The sequence below is a fragment of the Balaenoptera borealis genome (assembly GCF_965194805.1).
Source record: "Balaenoptera borealis genome assembly, chromosome: 4".
Lineage (NCBI taxonomy): Eukaryota > Metazoa > Chordata > Mammalia > Artiodactyla > Balaenopteridae > Balaenoptera > Balaenoptera borealis.
In genome coordinates, this window is record NC_138861.1 from 129,045,714 (window position 1) to 129,068,727 (window position 23,014).

Sequence of the window (23,014 nt, forward strand, 5' to 3'; positions counted from 1 at the left end):
CTGGTGCCTTTCCTAACAAAGTAAGAGAAGGTAAAGTCCCAGTGATCGTCCAGCCACGCTTCGACCGAGTTCTGCTCACACTGCTGCTGCGGCCGCGCGGAGCCGGGGCCGCTCCGCTCCATGATCAGCGCGGCGCGTCTCTGCAGCTTGCTGGTGCTGGTTTTCCACCCCAGCTGGGGTCCCTCCCCTGGAGGAGCTGGACTCTGCCTCTAGACCCTCCCCGTTCGCCCTGCTCCAGTACGGCCGGCTTTCGGCGAAGCTGCTCAGGCACCGGGCCACCGTCCTGCCGCGCCCCGCCTCTCCCGGTCCTCACTGCTCCCAGGTGTGGCGGGGTGCAGCAGCCCCGCGCTTTCCCTGGGGTCTGGCTGAGACTGGCTCTCGCAGTCTCTCGAGTCCCAAGATTCCGAGGCGGCCGCGGCGGCGACTGGCGAGCTCTCCGGAAGCCTAGTGGCCAGGACTAGAAGGAAGCCAAGGCGGCCGCTGGGGTGCGCTGTGTGCCGAGCCGGCTCCAGAGGAGCGCGCAAAGGTGACTTTGGGTGTGTTCGCTGGGCGTCCCACTCTAGGAAGGGGAAGGTTGCGCTGTGGAGAACCATCCCAAGCCCAGAGAGCGGTAGCTGGGGTTAGTTTCGCCCGAAAATGAGAGGTGGTGGTAGCCCGGGCACTTTTCCTCAGGCCTGGGAGAACGATGACTGTCCCGCCTCGCTTTCCACCAGCCCAGCGCGTGGGTCTGGGAGGAGCGGGGACGCACCTTCCTCGGAGCTCAGCCAGCGCAGTGGCTCAAAGCGCCCCAGCCAAGGACCACTCACTCCTGGGTAAGGAGAGTTGGGGCGTGTGTCACCGCAATAGATTTGCAGGTCCTGGTGGGTAACTTCCAACAAAGCCATTCCCGTGATTTAATGTTAATAATAACAACAATAATAATTATAAATTAAGTGCCTTCTCATCAAAGGTTTAATTTGCATTAAGCCCCTTTTCCTGACTGGAAAAACAAAAAGGTAGATTGAAATATAATAATCACGATGGTTTGTGTATGAAGTCAGAAAACAAGGGCGTCTCCGTACAATTAGGTTAACTTGAGAGTAAGGGCACTACCCAGGTACCAGAGCAGCCAGTTAACCCAATTTTAAGTTAATTCATTTATACTGAACTGGAATTAATACACACACACCATGAAAAAAGTATCTGTTTAAAAGGGCTCAGTCTTACTACCCTGTTTTGTCCAATCCCTATCATGCTTTACAAACAAGAATTGGTGTCTTCGTTTGCTTTACCCTCATCCCCATCTCCCTGCAGTTTTAGTGTGGTATTTTGCCATGACCTAATTTTTTTGGCAAAATTAAACTGGAGCTGTGTTTCACAACGTGCGAATGACACCATTAGCAGTGATATACCAAAAGTGATTTAGCCCACATACTTTTAACAAACTCCTTTCAAAATATTCTTGGCAAGAATGTAAGACATTACTCACCACATAGAAACACATCATTAAACAGATAATATGAGAACTTAAAAAAATGTCTTCCAATCCCCCAATGCAATGGTTTATACTTCCTGCATTAAATAATTGTCCTTTTGTAACTTCAGTTTCTTTGAAACTTCATTGTTGTATGCAAGTAGCCACAAACCAATAAAAACCAAGCAAAGGAGTAGAGTATGAAGTAATGCATAATAAATTATATCATATTTTAAAATGAGAGTTCTCTTCTAATTTGTTACTGTGATAGTGATTACAGTGCTCATGAACAAAAGTGTTCAGTTTTCCTTGTGGAAAGCCATGCGTTTCTCCTCTCAAGAGGTCAATTATAATTTAAAACTCTACATCCTACTAAAGATGGAGTGAATTTTTGGCTTGAATTGCTTGCCTTGGCTGGCTACCATGATTAAATAAACAGGCATTATCCAAATGTCCATTTTCTCTCCTAACTTCAAAGGGTTAAATTATCAGAAACCAAGAAGGCTTCCGAAAAGTTTGTGCAAGACAAACAATCTGTGGACTCTCCCATGATGAGTCTCATTTCTGTGTGGTGTAGATGTTGGGTTGAGGGTTACTGTGAAGGCCTGTTAACCTGAGTGAGTATATCTCAAGGGATGGGGGATGAGGCATTTCAAAATGTTCTAGTCTCTAGAAAACTCAGATAAAACAATACCTCTTGTGACTTTAAAGTACTTAAAGTTAAGCACATTTTGAACTGGCCTCACCCTGGCCTTTTGTTCTCCAGCTCCATTTATTCTTTATCCCAATTTTCTCCATTATTTTATGTATGTTCTAACTTTTTGGTATGGATTGCTCTAACCATCTCAAATCTTGTTTTAGAATAAGTTGAAGAATGAGTAAATAATAAACATTACCAGGAAATAACTTGGAAAATGATGTGAATGCTACTTACAACAAACAAACATTCAATGACTTAACAGAAAGCCCTCCAATGTATTCCCACTGAATAAAACCCAAACTCTCTAACATGCTTACAAGGTTCTGCATGATTTTTACTGACCTCTACTGCTAAAGGTTTTATTCAAACAACTAGAAAAAACAAACAAAACCATGGATGATCAAATTCCTTTTCCAAAAAAGAGAACACAAATTATAAAAGTCATGACATCTTTCCTGCCTTGTTTTTTTTCAAATACCACGTAATATCTTCTGTTTCCTTGCAGCAAACCTATATATTCCAGGCTTGAAAAAACTGAGTAAATACATTTGCACATATAATGGGATCTAGGTTTCTCATCGTTGAACGGGAAGCCTAGAAGGTACATTGTGGTGTTGAAATGGAATTGGAGGTTAAAAATTAAATGTGTGTGGGTGTGTGTGTGTGCATGTGTCATGTGGGGAAATCCCACATGACAAGGAAATGCAGGCAGCTTTTAAGGGCTGTGGGCAGCCTCCAGCTGACTGCCTACAAGGAGCTCTATCCAAAAAGAAAAATGTATTCCTCACTCTTATAACGGCAAGGAACTGAATGCCACCAACAACTGGAGTGAGCACAGAAGCAGATATTTCCCCAGTCAAGCTTCAGATGAGACCATGATCCCAGCCAATAAATTGACTGCAGCCTTGCGAGATGCTAAGCAGAAGACATCTTCATAATTGACATCTTAATAACACTGAGTCCTAGAATCTATTAACATAGTATATTTATCCATTTATTCTGATCTTTTAAATTTCTCCCAGCAGTGCCTTATAGTTTTTAGTGTACATGTCTTGCACATATTTTAATAAACTTATCTCAGTATATATTCCACTGTCACTGAGAGATACTAGAAGCAATGACATTCATGTGACAATGAGTACACTTAGTCCCAGATTTTGGTTTCTAAATACCATTCTTCACTTTAAAAGAAACCAGGAGTCTTTGGAGAAAAGATTCCACGTTTGTGACAGGGAAAATACAAAATATGCCTGGAAAATCTTGTGTTGACAGAAAATAAGAAAGACTTAAAAATGATACCAACATATCAGAACAGAGGACATATATGAAAGGGGTTTCCAATGTACAAGTCTGAAGCAATTGGAATATCAAAATATATATTGATAGCAACAAATTTTAAACCATTGACTAAAATAAGAAACTGTGATTGCATACTGATATAAATAAATAACTAGATAAGCAAATAAATAGAAGAGAAAGGAATGTTCCTTACAGTAGAACGCCAACTAATAAATATAAAAGGAATCAAATAATTAAAAAATTATTAATGGTTGCTAAAACTAATGAATGAGACTGTGATGATGGGTGGGATATCTACATAGCTTAAAGTACCTCCTCACATGAGAATCAATATTGTCAAAATGACTATACTACCCAAAGCAATCTACAGATTCAATGCAATCCCTATCAAATTACCAATAGCATTTTTCACAGAATTAGAACAAAAACTTTTACAATTTGTATGGAAACACAAAAGACCCCAAATAGCCAAAGTAATCTTGAGAAAGAAAAACAGAGCTGGAGGAATCAGACTCCCTGACTTCAGACTATACTACAATGCTACAGTACTCAAAACAGTGTGGTACTGGCACAAAGACAGAAATATAGATCAGTGGAACAGGATAGAAAGTCCAGCAATAAACCCACACACCCATGGTCACCTAATCTATGACAAAGGAGGCAAGAATATACAATGGAGAAAAGACAGTCACTTCAAAAAGTGGTGCTGGGAAAACTGGACAGCTACATGTAAAAGAATGAAAGTAGGACACTCCCTAACACCATAAAAAAAATAAACTGAAAGTGGATTAAAGATCTAAATGTAAGGCCAGATACTATAAAACTCTTAGAGAAAAACATAGGCAGAACACTCTTTGACATAAATTGCAGCAAGATCTTTTTTGATCCACCTCCTAGACTAATGAAAATAAAAACAAAATTAATTAAACTAATTAAACTCAAAAGCTTTTGAACAGCAAAGGAAACCATAAACAAGACAAAAAGACAACCCTCAGAATGGGAGAAAATATTTGCAAACAAAGTGACTGACAAGGGATTGATCTCCAAAATACACAAACAGCTCATGCAGCTCAGTATCACAAAAACAAACAACCCAATCCAAAAATGGGTGGAAGACCTAAATAGACATTTCTCCAAAGAAGACATACAGATGGCTAACAAACACATGAAAAGATGCTCAACGTTACTAATCATTAGAGAAATGCAAATCAAAACTACAGTGAGGTATCACTTCACACCAGTTAGAATGGCCATCATCAAAAAGTCTACACACAAATGCTGGAGAGGGTGTGGAGAAAAGGGAACCCTCCTACACTGTTGGTGGGGATATAAATTGGTACAACCATTATGGAGAACAGAATGGAGGTTCCTTAAAAAACTAAAAACAGAGCTACCATATGATCCAGCAATCCCACTCCTGGGCATATATCTGGAGAAAACCATAATTTGAAAAGATACATGCACCCCATTGTTCAATGCAGCACTATTTACAATAGCCAGGACATGGAAGCAACCTAAATACCCATAGACAGAGGAATGGATAAAGACGTAGTACGTATATACAATGGAATATAACTCAGCCACAAAAAAGAACAAAATATAATGTCATTTGCAGCAACATGGATGGACCTAGAGATTGTCATATTGAGTGAAGTAAGTCAGACTTCTAGAGAAAGACAAATATCATATGATATCACTTATATGTGGAATCTAAAAAAATACGGTACAAATGAACTTATCTACAAAACAGAAATAGAGTCACAGATATATAAAACAAACTTATGGTTACCAGGGGTAAGGAGGGATAAACTGGGAGATTGGGATTGACATATACACACTACTATATATAAAATAGATAACTAATAAGGACCTACTGTATAGCACAGGGAGCTCTGCTTAATACTCGGTAATGACCTATATGGGAAAAGAATCTTAAAAAGAGTGCATATATATATATATATAAAACTGATTCACTTTGCTGTACAGCAGAAACTAACACAACATTGTAAATCAATTACACTCCAATAAAAAATAAGTAAAATAAAATAAAATAAAATAAAATGAAAGTATCTCCTCACAGGTTTCTTATTACTTACCGTGGGAAAATAGTATCTTTACAACAAAGAGACCTTGTGGATGCCTCTCTAACCAAATGATTCGATTTATTATCATTTATACTGGGACAAACCAACAGTATACACCTTTTAATAGAATATACTGAGAAGGACACAACGTTACTTCTGTGTCATTACTGCCAAAAACATGAATCTAATCATGAGGATGAGATTGAGGGATTTACATAAAACACACCTCTACAAAATAACTGGCCTGTATGCTTCAAAGATTTCAAGGTCAAGAAAGACAAAGACTGAGGAGCTCTTCATTATTTATTGCTATGCAATGATATTACCACGACATCAGTGGCTTAAAGCAACACACATTCGTTACCCCTGTTTCTGTGAATTAGGAGTCTAGGTCGGTGGAGCTGGATCCTCTGCTCAGAGGTGCCTCACAAGGCAGCCAAGGTGTCAGCCAGAGCTTCAGTCTCATCTGAGGCTCAACTGGAGAAGGATTCTCATCTAAGATCGCTCAGGATGTTGGCAGAATTCAATTTCTTGTGATTGTAGAACTGAGAAATTCTTTTTCTTGCTGGGTTCTGGCTGAAGACCTTTACAGGTTATTGGTTGGAGGCCAATCTCTGCTTCTCAAAGCCACTGTCAGTGCCTTGCCACACGGATTTTCCCAGCATGGCCAGTTGCTTCCTCAAAGCCAGCAAGGGAGGCAGCCTCCAACAAGATGGGCAGTATAAGCTTATAATAATGTAATCAAACAGTCACATACGCATAATCACATAAATACATACATACCTTTGCCATATTCTATTTGTTGGAAATGTGGACAAAAAAAAGTTCCCTGCCATTTCAGTAAACAATGAATGTTGCCTGCCATCAAGCCATCAGCCACTGCAGCTGCCTCAACAGTGTGCCCAGAGGGGAATACAGGCTGGAGAAAAGCAGGATACTGGCCCTAGATATTGTTAGTTAAGATGCATAACAAAGGAACAATTTCTGTGAGCCCAGACTCTTGCATCTTCCCATAAATAGAAAAGCACTAAAAATCATTAAGATGAAATGTCTGGGTTTTGTGGGTTGTTTTGGGGTTTTTTTGTTTTAATTTTAATTTTATTTATTTTTGGTTGCATTAGGTCTTCGTTGCTGCACACGGACTTTCTCTAGTTGCGTCGTGTGGGGGCTACTCTTTCGTTGTGGTGTGCGGGCTTCTCATTGCGGAGGCTCCTCTTGTTGTGGAGCATGGGCTCTAGGCGTGCAGGCTTCAGTAGTTGTGGCACACAGGCTCCGTAGTTGTGGCTCGCAGACTCTAGAGCGCAGGCTCAGTAGTTGTGGCACACGGGCTTAGTTGCTCCGTGGCATGTGGGATCTTCCCGGACTAGGGCTCGAACCCATGTCCCCTGCATTGGCAGGTGGATTCTTAACCACTGCGCCACCAGGGAAGTCCCTGGGTTTTGTTTTTTGTTGTTGTTGTTTTTGTGTGTGTATGTGATTAGTTAGCAGTAGTCTTTTGATGCTCGACTACATGGTTTTTTTGTTGTTGTTGTTGTTTTGTTTTGTTTCCCAGCAGAATCTCCTCTATGTCCTGGTTCCTCCCTTACATCTATGGAATAGTTCCTCAGAGTTGTTTGAGAGGGTGTATCCTGGGATATAGTCCTCAGTAAGGCCACCAAATAAAACATAATTCTCAACTTTCAGGCTGTACATTTTTTTCAGTTGAAAGAAGCAAGTCAAGGTTTTGCCCTCACATAAGGGGAGGGGATCATACCAGGGTGTAAACAGCAGGATGAGGGGGTCATGGAGGCCACCTCAGGAATCCAACTAGAATAATATTGTATAATAAAGCACAGTGATTGGGACATAGCATGTGTTCAGTAGATATTTGCTGGGTCAATTTAAAAAGAAATGTGGGCTTTTTCTTAGAGTACTTTGGCAGTACTTTTGCTTATTGTATGTATGTAAATATGTCAGCAGTTGATCTCTGGGGAAGGGTTATTTCTTTTAGTGGTCTTTAGAAGTGGTCTTTAGAATAAGCTTAATAAGACCAGCTTATTCTTAGCAGCACTAGGCTCATGTGATATAGCAGTTTTCTGAGGACAGTGTTGGAGCACATGTTTCAAGTTGTTGCACAGTAGGGCTCAGCCTAATATTTTAAATGCGTGAATTTAGATCAGACCATAATTCTCAATTTCAAAGACAGAGCCAACCGATGAATAATAAAACTGTGTCATAGTGCAGTGTCATGATTCCAATCAGTACACAGCATTTTCCCCTCATATCAAACATAGGGTTTTCTACCTAAGTCTCTTGAAGCAGCCAAGAATTCACTTTGATATACAAAGGCTGATGCACGTGAAAAGACATTACACAGAGGATGGCAAGCAGCTGTTCTTCATATCAAGGAAGGTCACACATAGAGGAAATGGACTTACTTACATTAAAACAGGAGAGATTTTGGACAGATACTAGACACACTTTCCTGACAGAGGGATGCAACACAGATGGATTCATGATGAAAAACAACTGTGGACTTTTTCCCTAGAGGGGAACCTTGAGGTTCCTCGCTGCCCTTTCACCTGCATATGGAGAATATGTTAAAACAGAGGAATGATGTCGTTTTAATTGATATATAATATTAACCACTCACAGAAACATGAAATAACCTAAAACACCTACATCCAGAACAAATCTATATTCTTTTCATCCACTTTCCTACTAAAGAAAAGATTTCATTCTCTAGAGAAAATATCCTGTGCTAGTCAGAATGACTAAAAATAAAATAATTAGTTTAGAAAGAAATAGCAAGGAGTGAAACACTTTTAAGTTAACTGCATCCAGGTGTGACACACTTAACTAAAAACCAGTTTAAAAGTAGGTCATTTAAAATAAACTCTTTGAAGGTTAAAGGAACAAAAATGTGTATTTTTACAAGAAAACCAAGAGATACAGGTTTGTTGATCTTGATTCTAGCCTAGAGAATCATTTGTCTTTCCTTTATAAGTTATAGACAAAAATTTTTTAGTTGATGCTCAGTCTCATTTAAAAAATCTCAGATGGCTGCATAGACACCATTGTGAAGCCTGCCTCCTTCCAAATATATAAGGAAAAGTGTGATTTAATTATTATGCCAGAGAAAAAGAAAGAACCTCATGACTGGAGATAACATTCATCTTTTAGGAGTAACTTTTGGATAAACTTCTTTGACTCAATTCTTTGAAAACAAAAATCAACATTTTACAATTTAGTAAAATCAATTAAAACTCAAACAAGACTGCCAAATTAGCGATACTTAAGGTGTGCAAAAATTTTCACTCCACTTTGATACATGCCTTGAAAATACTCCATTTTTTAAATAAACAAAGGTTGTACAGAGATCTAGATGAAGCTAGAAGTTCAGTCTTTATATTGATAGATATAGTCACAGTGACTCAATTTTCCCATTCCTTTCTTATAGGGAAATGAAAAATATATTTAAAGGTGATAACATGCAGTCATAATATCTGGAAGTTCTAGGATAAAATTTCCAGCTATGCTTACACAAAATGTTGTCTTTAAATAATAGCACTTCCAAGAAGAGTAATCAGTAAATCAGTCGAAAGAAGGAAATACTCCACAGAACAGGCCCCAATTCCTTCAGTTTATTTGTTTTCATTCTTCTCTGTCAATGAAATCACTGAGGTGGTGCATATATTAGAAGTATTGTGCAAGCTATTCCAGCATGAGAGTAAAGCCTGCAAAATTTCTTTCATATTAGGCCTGGGAACCTGAAAAACATTTCAATAATGTCTTAAAACTCTAGAATTGATCAATGCAAGTGATTTTCTCTTTGCAATAGTTACCTTGGAAGGCCATGTGTTGTTTTTTTAAATATTTATTTATTTATTTATCTTTGGCTGCATTGGGTCTTCGTTCCTGCGCGCGGGCTTTCTCTAGTTGCAGTGATCGGGGGCTGCTCTTCCTTGTGGTGCATGGGTTTCTCATTGAGGTGGCTTCTCTTGTTGCAGAGCACGGGCTCTAGGTGCATGGGCTTCAGTTGTTGTGACATGCAGGCTCAGTAGTTGTGGCTCGCGGGGTCTAGAACACAGGCTCAGTAGTTGTGGCGCACGGGCTTAGTTGCTCCGCGGCATGTGGGATCTTCCCGGACCAGGGCTCGAACCCGTGTCCCCTGCATTGGCAGGCGGATTCTTAACCACTGTGCCACCAGGGAAGCCCGGCCATATGTTTTTATAAACTGTGTTGCCATTGCTCAAAACATTTTGGGAAATTCCTCTTTGAATGCTTTCAGAGTCTGCATTAGACTTTTTGCATCTCTTCAGTAGTGACATTATTTTGGTGTTTTTATTTTATGCTGAGAGTGAATTTGTTTCTTTGTATGTTTTAAATAGCCAAAATTACTTCACCTATGATCTGGTGGGAAACATTTTTTTTTTTTTTTTTTTGGTAAAATGAGAAATGTTTATAAAGTAATGGCACTGATTTTTGTAGTCTGGATTGGAAATTTATATAACCCTGTTTGCCAGCTGTGTGACTGCCCAATGCCTCAGTTTCCTTATCTGTAACAGTAGTAACAATGGCTCACATAGACTTATTCTATTATGGGATATAATAAATATACTTTAGTACTCAGAGTGCCCAGCACACAGTTAGAGCTCAGTAGTTCTTACCTGGAGAATAGCTACATGAAGGGATTTCTAGCCCTTTCCTTTCTATTAAATTCCTCACTCCATCTATTCAAATCCAGCACATCTTTCAAAACTGACTCCAAATCTATTCTCTGAAGTCACCTTTTTGGTGTAAATATTTCATTTCATAATTTTCTCTTTTTCCAACCAATCATGGAGTCCTGAAGATTGATCTTATTTACATCATGACTCTTAAATCCGTCCCCTTTTCTCCAGCCCACTTGCTGTCTTCTATCCTTGAAGCCATGCATTCTCCATGTTGCAGGCAGAGTGATCTTTCCAAAGTGTAAGCCTGATGGAGTCACTTCCCTCTTAAAACATTTTAGTGTTTCCCCATTATCCTCTGGATAGAGGACAGTCTTCTCAGTGGGACATATAAAGCCATTTGTGATCTGAACCTGGTTTATTCTAGAAGCATCAGTGCCACATTTCTTTAAATGTAGCATATTCTCACTTTCCCAGGACTTTGCAAGAGGCTGAAGTTTGCTCTCTTTGGCTTCTGGGTAACTCCTACTGTTTCCTCTGGATTTAATTTAGAGATTAAGTTCTCCAGGAAACTCACACTCCCAGGCCCTCTACGGGTCCCACTTCCCACCCAAGGCTCATTTAGGTATACCTCTTAAGTAATCTCATAACACCTGCTCAACCATTGCCCTGTATTGTAATCCTCTCCTTGAAATTTATTTCCACATCAAGACATGAGCTTCTGGAGGGCAGGCCCTGTGTCTTATTCATGCTAGTCTTAGTTGAACACCTCTAGGACCTTGTGTTCATATTTATATCCCTAGGAACATAATAGGGCTCAGTAATCATTTATTGAATGAATGAATAATGTTTCTGATGTATTATTTACTGCGCTTGTAACTCATTAACGATTTTTATTGTTATTAAGATAAAATAAATCTCCCTAATTTGGGCTTTCACACCTGCCCTCTCTGACTTGAAAAAACCCAGAGTTGCATAGCTCAACCTCTCACTTAATGTGGATCTTTGCTCACGTATCACCTCAGAAGGGTCTTCTGAGTAAGTAAATAGGACACACGATCAGACCATTGTCAAACACAGCTATATTTTTCTTGATACACTTATCTACTCTGACAATATATTCTATATTTATTATTTGTTTGTTTATTCCTGATGTCTGTAAGCTCCGTAACGTTGAGTTTGTTTTATTCACCACTGGGTCCCAGCTCCCACAATACTGTCTGGCACATGCTGGTTGCTTAATGTTAAGTAAAGTATTGAATACCAGATTATAAGGTCCTTGAGAACAGTATATTGTGTATGCTCCACATCATAACCTAAAATATGTAATTGATAAATATATGTACATGTATTTGCTGTAGTCACCTAAAAAAAGTAACAGCGTGCCTCTTGAAGCAGGCAATACCTGTAGGTAAACTTTGAGGGGGGGAAATTAAAAATTAAGTGAACACTTCCAACCTGTGAGAAAGGAGGCAACAGTTTCTTTGAATCAGATCTTCTGCTAAGAATCACGTGATGTTTTGTCTTTAGCTATGTACATGTGGTATAGGAAGGTTTCCCTTGTTTGAAGGGGGAATGACAGTTGAAACAAAAGGCTGCCATGCCCTAGGACCCCTTGAGTATAAAAGGTCCCTAGGATGGAGTTAATTTGTATAAGGAATTTGGAACACGTGGAAGAGAGGAACTAAAACATGTATCTTTATTACCTGTGATTTAGCATTGGGAGGCGGCTGGGGGAGGCAGGACTTGGGCGGGTACAGTGTGCCAAGCTGGATCAGGATGTCCCTGATCTAGGTACAAAGGCAGAGAAGAGCAATGGTTCCCCCTGAGGAAAAATCATCTGCAAAAGGGGCAGAGGTGGATTTATCCCAAAGTTACAGAAGCTTCCAGGATCATTCATTTACAGGACCCCTTCTGAGTCTCTGAGCGAGTCCCTAGCAATGTGACCACATCATTGCAACTATTTAACTGCTGACTGATTAAGACAACTGACTCTTTCCACCCAAAATTCCTCCTCGGACTTCTTCAGTAATATCACTGGAGTGGCTGAAGGCGTTTTGGGGATCCAGCTAAGAGGAAGTTCATAGGTATACATTTAGTTTGGTTTAAGGGGGTATCTTTATCTGGTTCAAAGTCAATTCTTTTTATTGTTAAGTTTTTGCTAGCTGCCCTGCTGTAGGAATGAATTATAAGAATATTCCTACCACCCATTCTTCAGAATCACCTAATCTCAGGACAAGAAGGGTCAGACATCCTGTTGAAACATGAATGTGTCTTACACCACCTGTCGCTAGAAGTATGTGGATAGTTCAGGAGAAAAAAGCTCTTTCTGACTTGGGGAATCTGGAAAACTGTGATGAGAGTTAGTTTAAAATGAAACTGTAATATGTTTTAAAATTACTGGATAGCAAAAAATTCTGGAAGGTATAGAAGAAGAATGCTACTTTACTAGTCTTTGCTGAAAAAGGTATTAACTATTTGATTCCGATGATAAACCAAACAGAAAAGGATGTAGAGTATGATTTTAAGGCCTTCACCTGATACTCTACCATTCCCTGCCTTCCATCAAGAAAAAAATTTTTTTTTAAATAGAACCTCATGATGGAAGGGGACATAGTATCTGACGTTGCTAGACTCTTGGGGTACAAATGCACTGCATCCCAAGCCTCAGCATGCTAGCACACACAGACTAACATGTTGCTACCCACCCTGTGTAAGAACGATTTGCCAAGAATATTTCAATGGTGGGACTCCAGTTGGAGGGGAGTCTAACTGGAGGGGATATTGAAGCACCAGAAATTGAGGGTATGTAGGGAATGAAATTCTAGCGCAAACCAAAGAACACTGTTCTATATGAACACAGATTAACACTGCAAGAATGAAAGGTACAATAATAGGAAATACAAATGTAGGTAATGAAGGGCTTATATGATTCTCTCCTCTTGGTCATTCCTATGTTCTCAAGAACACACTCCTATATAACTCTAGCACAGTGCTTGAAAGCCTTAAAACAAGTATTTGAGGATTAAGAGACTCATTGGATATGCTGGATATCTTCTGTTTGTTCCTCCAGGTCCTACTCTGTTCCCCAGAAAGCTGACCTATAAGGACCATATAAGCAAGTTCCTTTGGAGCCAAGAATATACACTGGAGAAAAGACAGTCTCTTCAATAAGTGGTGCTGGGAAAACTGGACAGTTACATGTAAAAGAATGAAATTAGAACATTCTCTGATACCATATACAAAAATAAACTCAAAATGGATCAAAGACCTAAATGTAAGACAGGATACTATAAAACTCCTAGAGGAAAACATAGGCAGGACACTCTTTGACATAAATTGCAGCAGTATCTTTTTGGATCCATCTCCTAGAGTAATGGAAATAAAAACAAAAATAAACAAATGGGATGTAATTAAACTTAAAAGCTTTTGCACAGCAAAGGAAACCATAAACAAAACGAAAAGACAACTTACAGAATGGGAAAAAATATTTGCAAATGATGCAACCAACAAGGAATTAATTTCCAAAATATACAGACAGCTCACACAGCTCGATATCAAAAAAAACAAACAACCCAATCAAACAGTGGGCAGAAGGCCTAAATAGACATTTCTCCAAAGAAGACATACAGATGGCCAACAGGCACATGAAAGCATGCTCAACATTGCTAATTATTAGAGAAATGCAAATCAAAAGTACAATGAGGTATCACTTCACTCCAGGCAGAATGGTCATAATCAAAAAAGTCTACAAACAATAAATGCTGGAGAGAGTGTGGAGAAAAAGGAACCCTCCTACACTGTTTGTGGGAATGTAAATTGGTATAGCCACTATGGAGAACAGTATGGAGTTGCCTTTCAAAACTAACAATAGAGTTACCATATGATCCTGCAATCTCACTCCTGGGCATATATCTGGAGAAAACTATAATCCAAAAATATACATGCACCCCAATGTTCATTGCAGCACTATTTACAATAGCCAAGACATGGAAACTACCTAAATGTCCATCGACAGATGAATGGATAAAGAAGATGTGGTATATATATATACAGTGGAATATTAGCCATAAAAAAGAATGAAATAATGCCATTTGCAGTAAGATGGATGGACCTAGAGATTATCATACTAACTGAAATAAGTCAGACAGAGAAAGACAAATATATGCTATCAATTATATGTGGATTCTAAAAAAAAAAAAAAAAGGTACAAATGAACTTATTTACAAAACAGAAATAGACCCACAGACATAGAAAACAAACGGATGGTTACCAAAGGGGAAAGGGGGAGGGAGGGATAAATTAGGAATTTGGGATTAACATATACACACTACTGTATATAAAAGAGATAACCAACAAGGACCTACTGTATAGCACAGGGAACTATACTCAATATTTTATAATAAACTATAAGGGAAAAGAATCTGAAGAAAGTATATATATATGTGTGTGTGTGTGTGTGTGTGTGTGTATATACACACACGCATATATATAAAACTGACTCACTTTGCTGTATACCTGAAACACAACATTGTAAATCAACTATACTTCAATTTAAAAAAATAATATGAATATGACTGTATTGATATTAATAATATATGATTAAAGTATAATATAAATTTGTATATTTATAAATTTGTAAATTTTCTCATTTTATTAGATTTTAGCAGGATTAAAAATAAACAAGCTCTTTTGCCCTCTGGCTATTGGTTGCCTTGGTTTATAGGGAGCATCAGAAAGAGATGGCAGGCCTGGAGGAAAATGAGCTCAGAATCTTTAATAACCTGATATGGGAAACTAAACATGATATCAATTTTTTTTGCTATTTCTCTCATGGAAGGGTGGAGTCTAATTCCCCTCTCCCCTTTAATCAGGGCTGGCCTAAGTAGCCTGCTTGAACAATTGAATGCAGTGGCAGTGACATTTTGAGACTTCTGAGGCTATGGCATCACAAGAAGCCTTGAAGCCCCCACTACCTAGGTCTCTTGGAGCACTCACTCTTGGAGCTCTGTGCTGCCTTGTAAGAAGTCAACTACCCCGACACGTCCCTGCTGGAGGGAGCCATAGGGAGAGACCGAGGAGAGAGACACAGGCTGGCCATCCCCTAGCTGTTCCAGCCTTCCGAGGCAGACGTGTGAGTGAAGACAATATCTTGGAGGATATCGCAATCCCAGCAGATATATCATGGAGAAGAACCAAGGAACCCAGCCAACAACCGTACTGAGGCCCCAGATATATGACCCCTGTCAAGCTGTCTCAAACATCTCCAGCTGTTCAAACCACCCCAGCCGAGACTCCAGGCTTTTGTGAAGCAAAAATAATCCATCTTTGCTGTGCCCTTGCCAGAGCTAGTGACCCACAAAATTGTGAGCACAATACGTGATTATTGTTTCACAGCAATAAGTAACCAAACACCTGGTAACCTCCCAGCTGGGTCAGCCCTGGTTGGCTGTGTCCCTCTGCCAAAGTCCCTTACAGACAACCCTCTCCATAGAACTACGTCTGCCTTACAGCCTGTGGGAGCTAACGGCTCCCAGCCATCTCTAGCTGTACTATCCTTTGTTATTGCCTTTTAAAAATCTTCTCCACCTTTCAAAAAAAAAGTCACTTAATTAAATTCACCGAGTGTCATCTGTTTCCTGTCAGGATCTTGGCTTATATACCAGACCTGATATACAGGTCTCAAGATTTATTAAAGAGCAGGGGAGAAAGCTACAGTCTATGTAAGAGGTTCAAAATTATGCTTTAGAAAGCCAGAGACAAACTAGAAAAACAGTATGTGTGTATAGTCATATCAGGTAATTAGTACGTTACCCTTAATGAAATACTTTAGAATACTTTAGAAGAGACTAGGTTTTTAATGCCATCCTTTACGTTCTCTGGATTCAGTGAGTCTTACCCATTCTTTTGCTTTGTGAGGAAAGTGGTCATTTTCTGGCATACTGTCTTATTTTATTTAACAAACAGTTATGTCGCACTTTCTATATTTAAGGCGCTCTGGAACAATATACAAATAATAATTCATTTGATCCTCCTAATAACCCTATCAGCCATTTTACAAATGAAGACACTGGGGCATGTAGAGATTATATTACTGGTTCAAGGGCTCACAGCTAGTAAGTGGCAGAGCTAGGCTAGTACTTGAAGCCACACAGTTCAGCTAGAGGGTGTACACTCTTTACCACTGTGTTATGCTGTGAAGTCTTGCCAGGAAAGACTTAGGAAATGGGAGAAATGAGTCACCCTGCTCTGCTGTGTGATTAGGGTCAGTGAGTGCCGGTACCATCTCTTCTCACAGGTGTCAGAGATGATGGACGGCAAAAAAGAAAAAGAGGGTGGGAGCTCCTCAGTGGACAGACACTGGAGAGGGCAAGTGTACTAGTTATCTGTTGCTGTGTAACAAGGTGCCTCAAAATGTAGTGGCTTAAAGCAACAATAATAAGTTTTTATGTCTCATGGTTTCTGTGGGTCAGGAATTCAGATGGGGTACAGCAGGGTTGCTAATCCACTACACCTGGAGTCTCAGGTGGAAGATGTGCAGGCTGGGGTTGGAACCATGTGAAGGCTCGTTCACACCTACGTGGGCCTAGCTGGGTCTGTAGCCTGGAAAACCCTTCACAGCCCCTTACCCTCTTTCCGATTCCAGGAGTGCTTAGAGGAAAGGTTACCCACAAAATGAAATGTGGTTTTACCTGTAGGAGTTACTATTTTAGAGAATCTGGCTTGCATGATTATTTACAATTGTTTCAGTCAGGATCTCTGAAGAAATTAGAGGGTAAACTCAAACTGATTAAAAGGATTATTATTTAAAAAAAATTTTTTTTTTAATTTATTTTTGGCTGCGTTGGGTCTTCATTACTGCGCACAGACTTTCTCTAGTTGTGGCGAGCGGAGGCTACTCTTCATTGCAGTGCGCGGGCTTCTCACTGCCGTGGTTTCTCTTGTTGCAGAGCACGGGCTCTAGGCAGGTGAGCTTCAGTAGTTGTGGCACGCGGGCTCAGTAGTTGTGGTTCGCGGGTTCTAGAGTGCTGGCTCAGTAGCTGTGGCACACAGGCTTAGTAGCTCTGCGGCATGTGAGATCTTCCTGGACCAGGTCTTGAACCCGTGTCCCTTGCATTGGCAGGTGGATTCTTAACCACTGCGACACAAGGGAAGTCCCTTATTTTTATTTTTATTTTATTTTTTTAACATCTTTATTGGAGTATAATTGCTTTACAATGGTGTGTTAGTTTCTGCTGTATAACAAAGTGAATCAGCTATACATATACATATATCCCCATATCTCCTCCCTCTTGAGTCTCCCTCCCACCCTCCCTATCCCACCACTCTAGGGGGTCACAAAGCATGGAGCTGATCTCCCTGTGCTATGTGGCTGCTTCCCACTAGCTATCTATTTTACATTTGGTAGTATATATAAGTCCATGCCACTTTCTCACTTCATCCCAGCTTGCCCATGCCCCTCCCCGTGTCCTCAAGTCCATTCACTACATCTGTGTCTTATTCCTGTCCTGCCCCATGGCTCTTCAGAACCATTTTTTTTTTTTTCTGGATTCCATATATATGTGTTAGTATACGGTATTGATTTTCCTCTTTCTTACTTCACGCTGTATGACAGTCTCTAGGTCCATCCACCTCACTACAAATAACTCAGTTTTGTTTCTTTTTATGGCTGAGTAATATTCCATGGTATATATGTGCCACATCTTCTTTATCCATTCATCTGTTGATGGACACTTAGGTTCCTTCCATGTCCTGGCTATTGTAAATAGAGCTGCAATGAACATTTTGGTACATAACTCTTTTTAAATTATGGTTTTCTCAGGGTAATGCCCAGTAGTGGGATTACTGGGTCATATGGTAACTGTATTTTTAGTTTTCTAAGGAACCTCCATGCTGTTCTCCACAGTGGCTGTATCAATTTACATTCCCACCAACAGTGCAAGAGGGTTCCCTTTTCTCCACACCCTTTCCAGAATTTATTGTTTGTAGATTTTTTGATGATGGCCATTCAGACTGGTGTGAGATGATACCTCACTGTAGTTTTGATTTGCATTTCTCTAATGATTAACAATGTTGAGCATCCTTTCATGTGTTTGTTGGCAATCTGTATATCTTCTTTGGAGAATTGTCTATTTAGGTCTTCTGCCCATTTTTGGATTGGGTTGTTTGTTTTTATGATATTGAGCTACATGAGCTGTTTGTAAATTTTGGAGATTAATCCTTTGTCAGTTGCTTCATTTGCAAATATTTTCTCCCATTCTGAGGGTTGTCTTTTGGTCTTGTTTATGGTTTCCTTTGCTGTGCAAAAGCTTTGAAGTTTCATTAGGTCCCATTTGTTTATTTTTGTTTTTATTTCCATTTCCCTAGGAGGTGGGACAAAAAGGATCTTGCTGTGACTTATGTCATAGAGTGTTCTGCCTATGTTTTCCTCTAAGAGTTTTATAGTGTCTGGTCTTACATTTAGGTCTTTAATCCATTTTGAGTTTATTTTTGTGTATGGTGTTAGGGAGTGTTCTAATTTCATTCTTTTACATGTAGCTGTCCAGTTTTCCCAGCACCACTTATTGAAGAGGCTGTCTTTTCTCCATTGTATATTCTTGCCTCCTTTATCAAAAATGAGGTGACCATAGCTGCGTGGGTTTATCTCTGGGCTTTCTATCCTGTTCCATTGATCTATATTTATGGTTTTTGTGCCAGTACCATACTGTCTTGATTACTGTAGTTTGTGGTATAGTCCGAAGTCCAGGAGCCTGATTCCTCCAGCTCCGTTTTTCTTTCTCAAGATTGCTTTGGCTATTCGGGGTCTTTTGTGTTTCCATACAATTTGTGAATTTTTTCGTTCTAGTTCTGTGAAAAATGCCATTGGTAGTTTGATAGGGATTGCATTGAATCTGTAGATTGCTTTGGGTAGTAGAGTCATTTTCACAATGTTGATTCTTCCAATCCAAGAACATAGAATATCTCTCCATCTGTTTGTATCATCTTTAATTTCTTTCATCAGTGTCTTATAGTTTTCTGCATACAGGTCTTTTGTCTCCCTAGGTAGGTTTATTCCTAGGTATTTTATTCTTTTTGTTGCAATGGTAAATGGGAGTGTTTCCTTAATTTCTCTTACAGATTTTTCATCATTAGTGTACAGGAATGCAAGAGATTTCTGTGCATTAATTTTGTATCCTGCTACTTTACCAAATTCATTGATAGCTCTAGTAGTTTTCTGGTAGCATCTTTAGGATTCTCTATGTATAGTATCATGTCATCCGCAAACAGTGACAGCTTTACTTCTTCTTTTCCGATTTGGATTCCTTTTATTTCTTTTTCTTCTCTGATTGCTGTGGCTAAAACTTCCAAAAACTATGTTGAATAGTAGTGGTGAGAGTGGACAACCTTGTCTTGTTCCTGATCTTAGAGGAAATGGTTTCAGTTTTTCACCATTGAGAACAATGTTGGCTGTGGGTTTGTCATATATGGCCTTTATTATGTTGAGGTAAGTTGCCTCTATGCCTACTTTCTGGAGGGTTTTTATCATAAATGGGTGTTGAATTTTGTTGAAAGCTTTTTCTGCATCTACTGAGATGATCATATGGTTTTTCCCCTTCAATTTGTTAATATGGTTTATCACATTGTTTGATTTGTGTATATTGAAGAATCCTTGCATTCCTGGGTTCATAAACCCCACTTGATCATGGTGTATGATCCTTTTAGTGTGCTGTTGGATTCTGTTTGCGAGTATTTTGTTGAGGATTTTTGCATCTATGTTCATCAGTGATATTGGCCTCTAGTTTTCTTTCTTTGTTTTGTTTTGGTGTCAGGGTGATGGTGGCCTTGTAGAATGAGTTTGGGAGTGTTCCTCCGTCTGCTATATTTTGGAAGAGTTTGAGAAGGATGGGTGTTAGCTCTTCTCTGAATGTTTGATAGAATTTGCCTGTGAAACCATCTGGTCCTGGGCTTTTGTTTGTTGGAAGATTATTAATCATAGTCTCAATTTCTATGCTTGTGATTGGTCTGTTTATATTTTCTATTTCTTCCTGGTTCAGTCTTGGAAGGTTGTGCTTTTCTAAGAAATTGTCCATTTCTTACAGGTTGTCCATTTTATCGGCATAGAGTTGCTTGTAGTAATCTCTCATGATCCTTTGTATTTCTGCAGTGTCAGGTGTTACTTCTCCTTTTTCATTCCTAATTCTGTTGATTTGAGTCTTCTCCCTTTTTTTCTTGATGAGTCTGGCTAATGGTTTATCAATTTTGTTTATCTTCTCAAAGAACCAGCTTTTAGTTTATTGATTTTTGCTATTGTTTTCTTCGTTTCTTTTCATTTATTTCTGATCTGATCTTTATGATTTCTTTCCTTCTGCTAACGTTGGGGTTTTTTGGTTCTTCTTTCTCTAATTGCTTTAGGTGTAAGGTTAGGTTGTTTATTTGAGATGTTTCTTGTTTCTTGAGGTAGGATTTTATTGCTATAAACTTCCCTCTTAGAACTGCTTTTCCTGCATCCCATAGGTTTTGGGTCATTGTGTTTTCACTGTCATTTGTTTCTAGGTATTTTTTGATTTCCTCTTTGATTTCTTCAGTGAGCTCTCGGTTATTAAGTAGTGTATTGTTTAGTCTCCACGTGTTTGTAATTTTTACAGATATTTTCCTGTAATTGATATCTAGTCTCATAGCATTGTTGTCGGAAAAGATACTTGATACGATTTCTATTTTCTTAAATTTACCAAGCCTTGATTTGTGACCCAAGATATGATCTATTCTGGAGAATGTTCCATGAGCACTTGAGAAGAAAGTGTATTCTGTTGTTTTGGATGGAATGTCCTATAAATATCAATTAAGTCCATCTTGCTTAAGGTATCATTTAAAGCTTACGTTTCCTTATTTATTTTCATTTTGGATGATCTGTCCATTGGTGAAAGTGGGGTGTTAAAGCCCCCTACTATGATTGTGTTACTGTCAATTTCCCCCTTCATGGCTGTTAGCATTTGCCTTATGTATTGAGGTGCTCCTATGTTGGATGCATAAATATTTACAATTGTTATACCTTCTTGTTGGATTGATCCCTTGATCATTATGTAGTGTCCTTCTTTGTCTCTTGTAACAGTCTTTATTTTAAAGTTTATTTTGTCTGATATTTGATTTCTTTAGATTCCCATTTGCATGGAATATCTTTTTCCATCCCCTCACTTTCAGTCTGTATGTGTCCCTAGGTCTGAAGTGGGTCTCTTGTAGACAGCATATATATGGGTCTTGTTTTTGTATCCATTCAGCCAGTCTATGTCTTTTGGTTGGAGCATTTAATCCATTTACATTTAAGGTAGTTATCGATATGTATGTTCCTATTACCATTTTCTTAATTGTTTTGGGTTTGTTGTTGTAGGTCTTTTCCTTCTCCTGTGTGTCCTGCCTAGAGAAGTTCCTTTAGCATTTGTTGTAAAGCTGGTTTGGTGGTGTTGAATTCTCTTAGCTTTTGCTTGTCTGTAAAGGTTTTCATATCTCCATCGCACTGAATGAGATCCCTGCTGGGTAGAGTAATCTTGGTTGTAGGTTTTTCCCTTTCATCACTTTAAATATGTCCTGCCACTCCCTTCTGGCTTGCAGAGTTTCTGCTGAAAGATCAGCTGTTAACCTTATGGGGATTCCCTTGTATGTTATTTGTTGTTTTACCCTTGCTGCTTTTAATATTTTTTCTTTGTATTTAATTTTTGATAGTCTGATTAATATGTGTCTTGGTGTGTTTCTCCTTGGATTTATCCTGTATGGGACTCTCTGTGCTTCCTGGACTTGGTTGACTATTTCCTTTCCCATAATAGGGAAGTTTTCAGCTATAATCTCTTCAAATATTTTCTCAGTCCCTTTCTTTTTCTCTTCTTCTTCTGGGACCCCTATAATTCGAATGTTGGTGCATTTAATGTTGCCCCAGAGGTCTCTAAGACTGTCCTCAATTCTTTTCATTCGTTTTTCTTTATTCTGCTCTGCAGTAGTTATTTCCACTATTTTATCTTCCAGGTCACTTATCTGTTCTTCTGCCTCAGTTATTCTGCTATTGATTCCTTTTAGAGAATTTTTAATTTCATTTATTGTGTTGTTCATCATTGTTTGTTTGCTCTTTAGTTCTTCTAGGTCCTTGTTAAATGTCTCTTGTATTTTCTCCATTCTAGTTCCAAGATTTTGCATCATCTTTACTGTTATTACTCTGAATTCTTTTTCAGGTAGACTGCCTATTTCCACTTGATTTGTTTGGTCTGGTGGGTTTTTACGTTGCTCCTTCATCTGCTGTGTGTTTCTCTGTCTTCTCATTTTGCTTAACTTACTGTGTTTGGGGTCTCCTTTTCACAGGCTGCAGGTTCATAGTTCCTGTTGTTTTTGGTGTCTGCCCCCAGGGGCTAAGGTTGGTTCAGTGGGTTGTGTAGGCTTAGTGGTGGAGGGGACTAGTGCCTGTGTTCTGGTGGATGAGGCTGGATCTTGTCTTTCTGGTGGGCAGGACTGCATCCAGTGGTGTGTTTTGGGGTATCTGTGACCTTATTATGATTTTACCAGCCTCTCTGCTAATGGGTGGGGTTGTGTTCCTGTCTTGGTAGTTGTTTGGCATAGGGTGTCCAGCAGTGGAGCTTGCTGGTTGTTGAGTGGAGCTGGGTCTTAGCATTGAGATGGAAATCTCTGGGACAGCTTTCGCCATTTGATGTTATGTGGAGCTGGGAGGTCTCTGGTGGACCAATGTCCTGAACTTGGTTCTCCCACCTCAGAGGCACAGGCCTGACACCCGGCCGGAGCACCAAGACCCTGTCAGCCACATGGCAAAAACCACCAATTTGATTTGTCTGGTCCCTTACATGATGTT

General features: G+C 39.4%; 1 protein-coding gene across 2 annotated transcripts in view; it reads right to left on the minus strand.

Annotated features, from left to right (window-relative positions):
- The window catches only part of PDE5A (phosphodiesterase 5A), a 172,657-nt gene extending 150,105 nt beyond the window's left edge, over positions 1-22,552 (minus strand). The window contains exon 1 of one of the 2 annotated variants that reach the window (XM_082389639.1): positions 314-22,552. Coding sequence is in view for 1 of the 2 variants with exons in the window: in XM_082389635.1 (XP_082245761.1) it covers positions 1-122 (122 nt within the window). In the remaining variant the exon portion in view is untranslated. The other variant, XM_082389635.1, reaches the window with a different exon arrangement.
- Between the last annotated feature and the right edge of the window lie 462 nt (positions 22,553-23,014).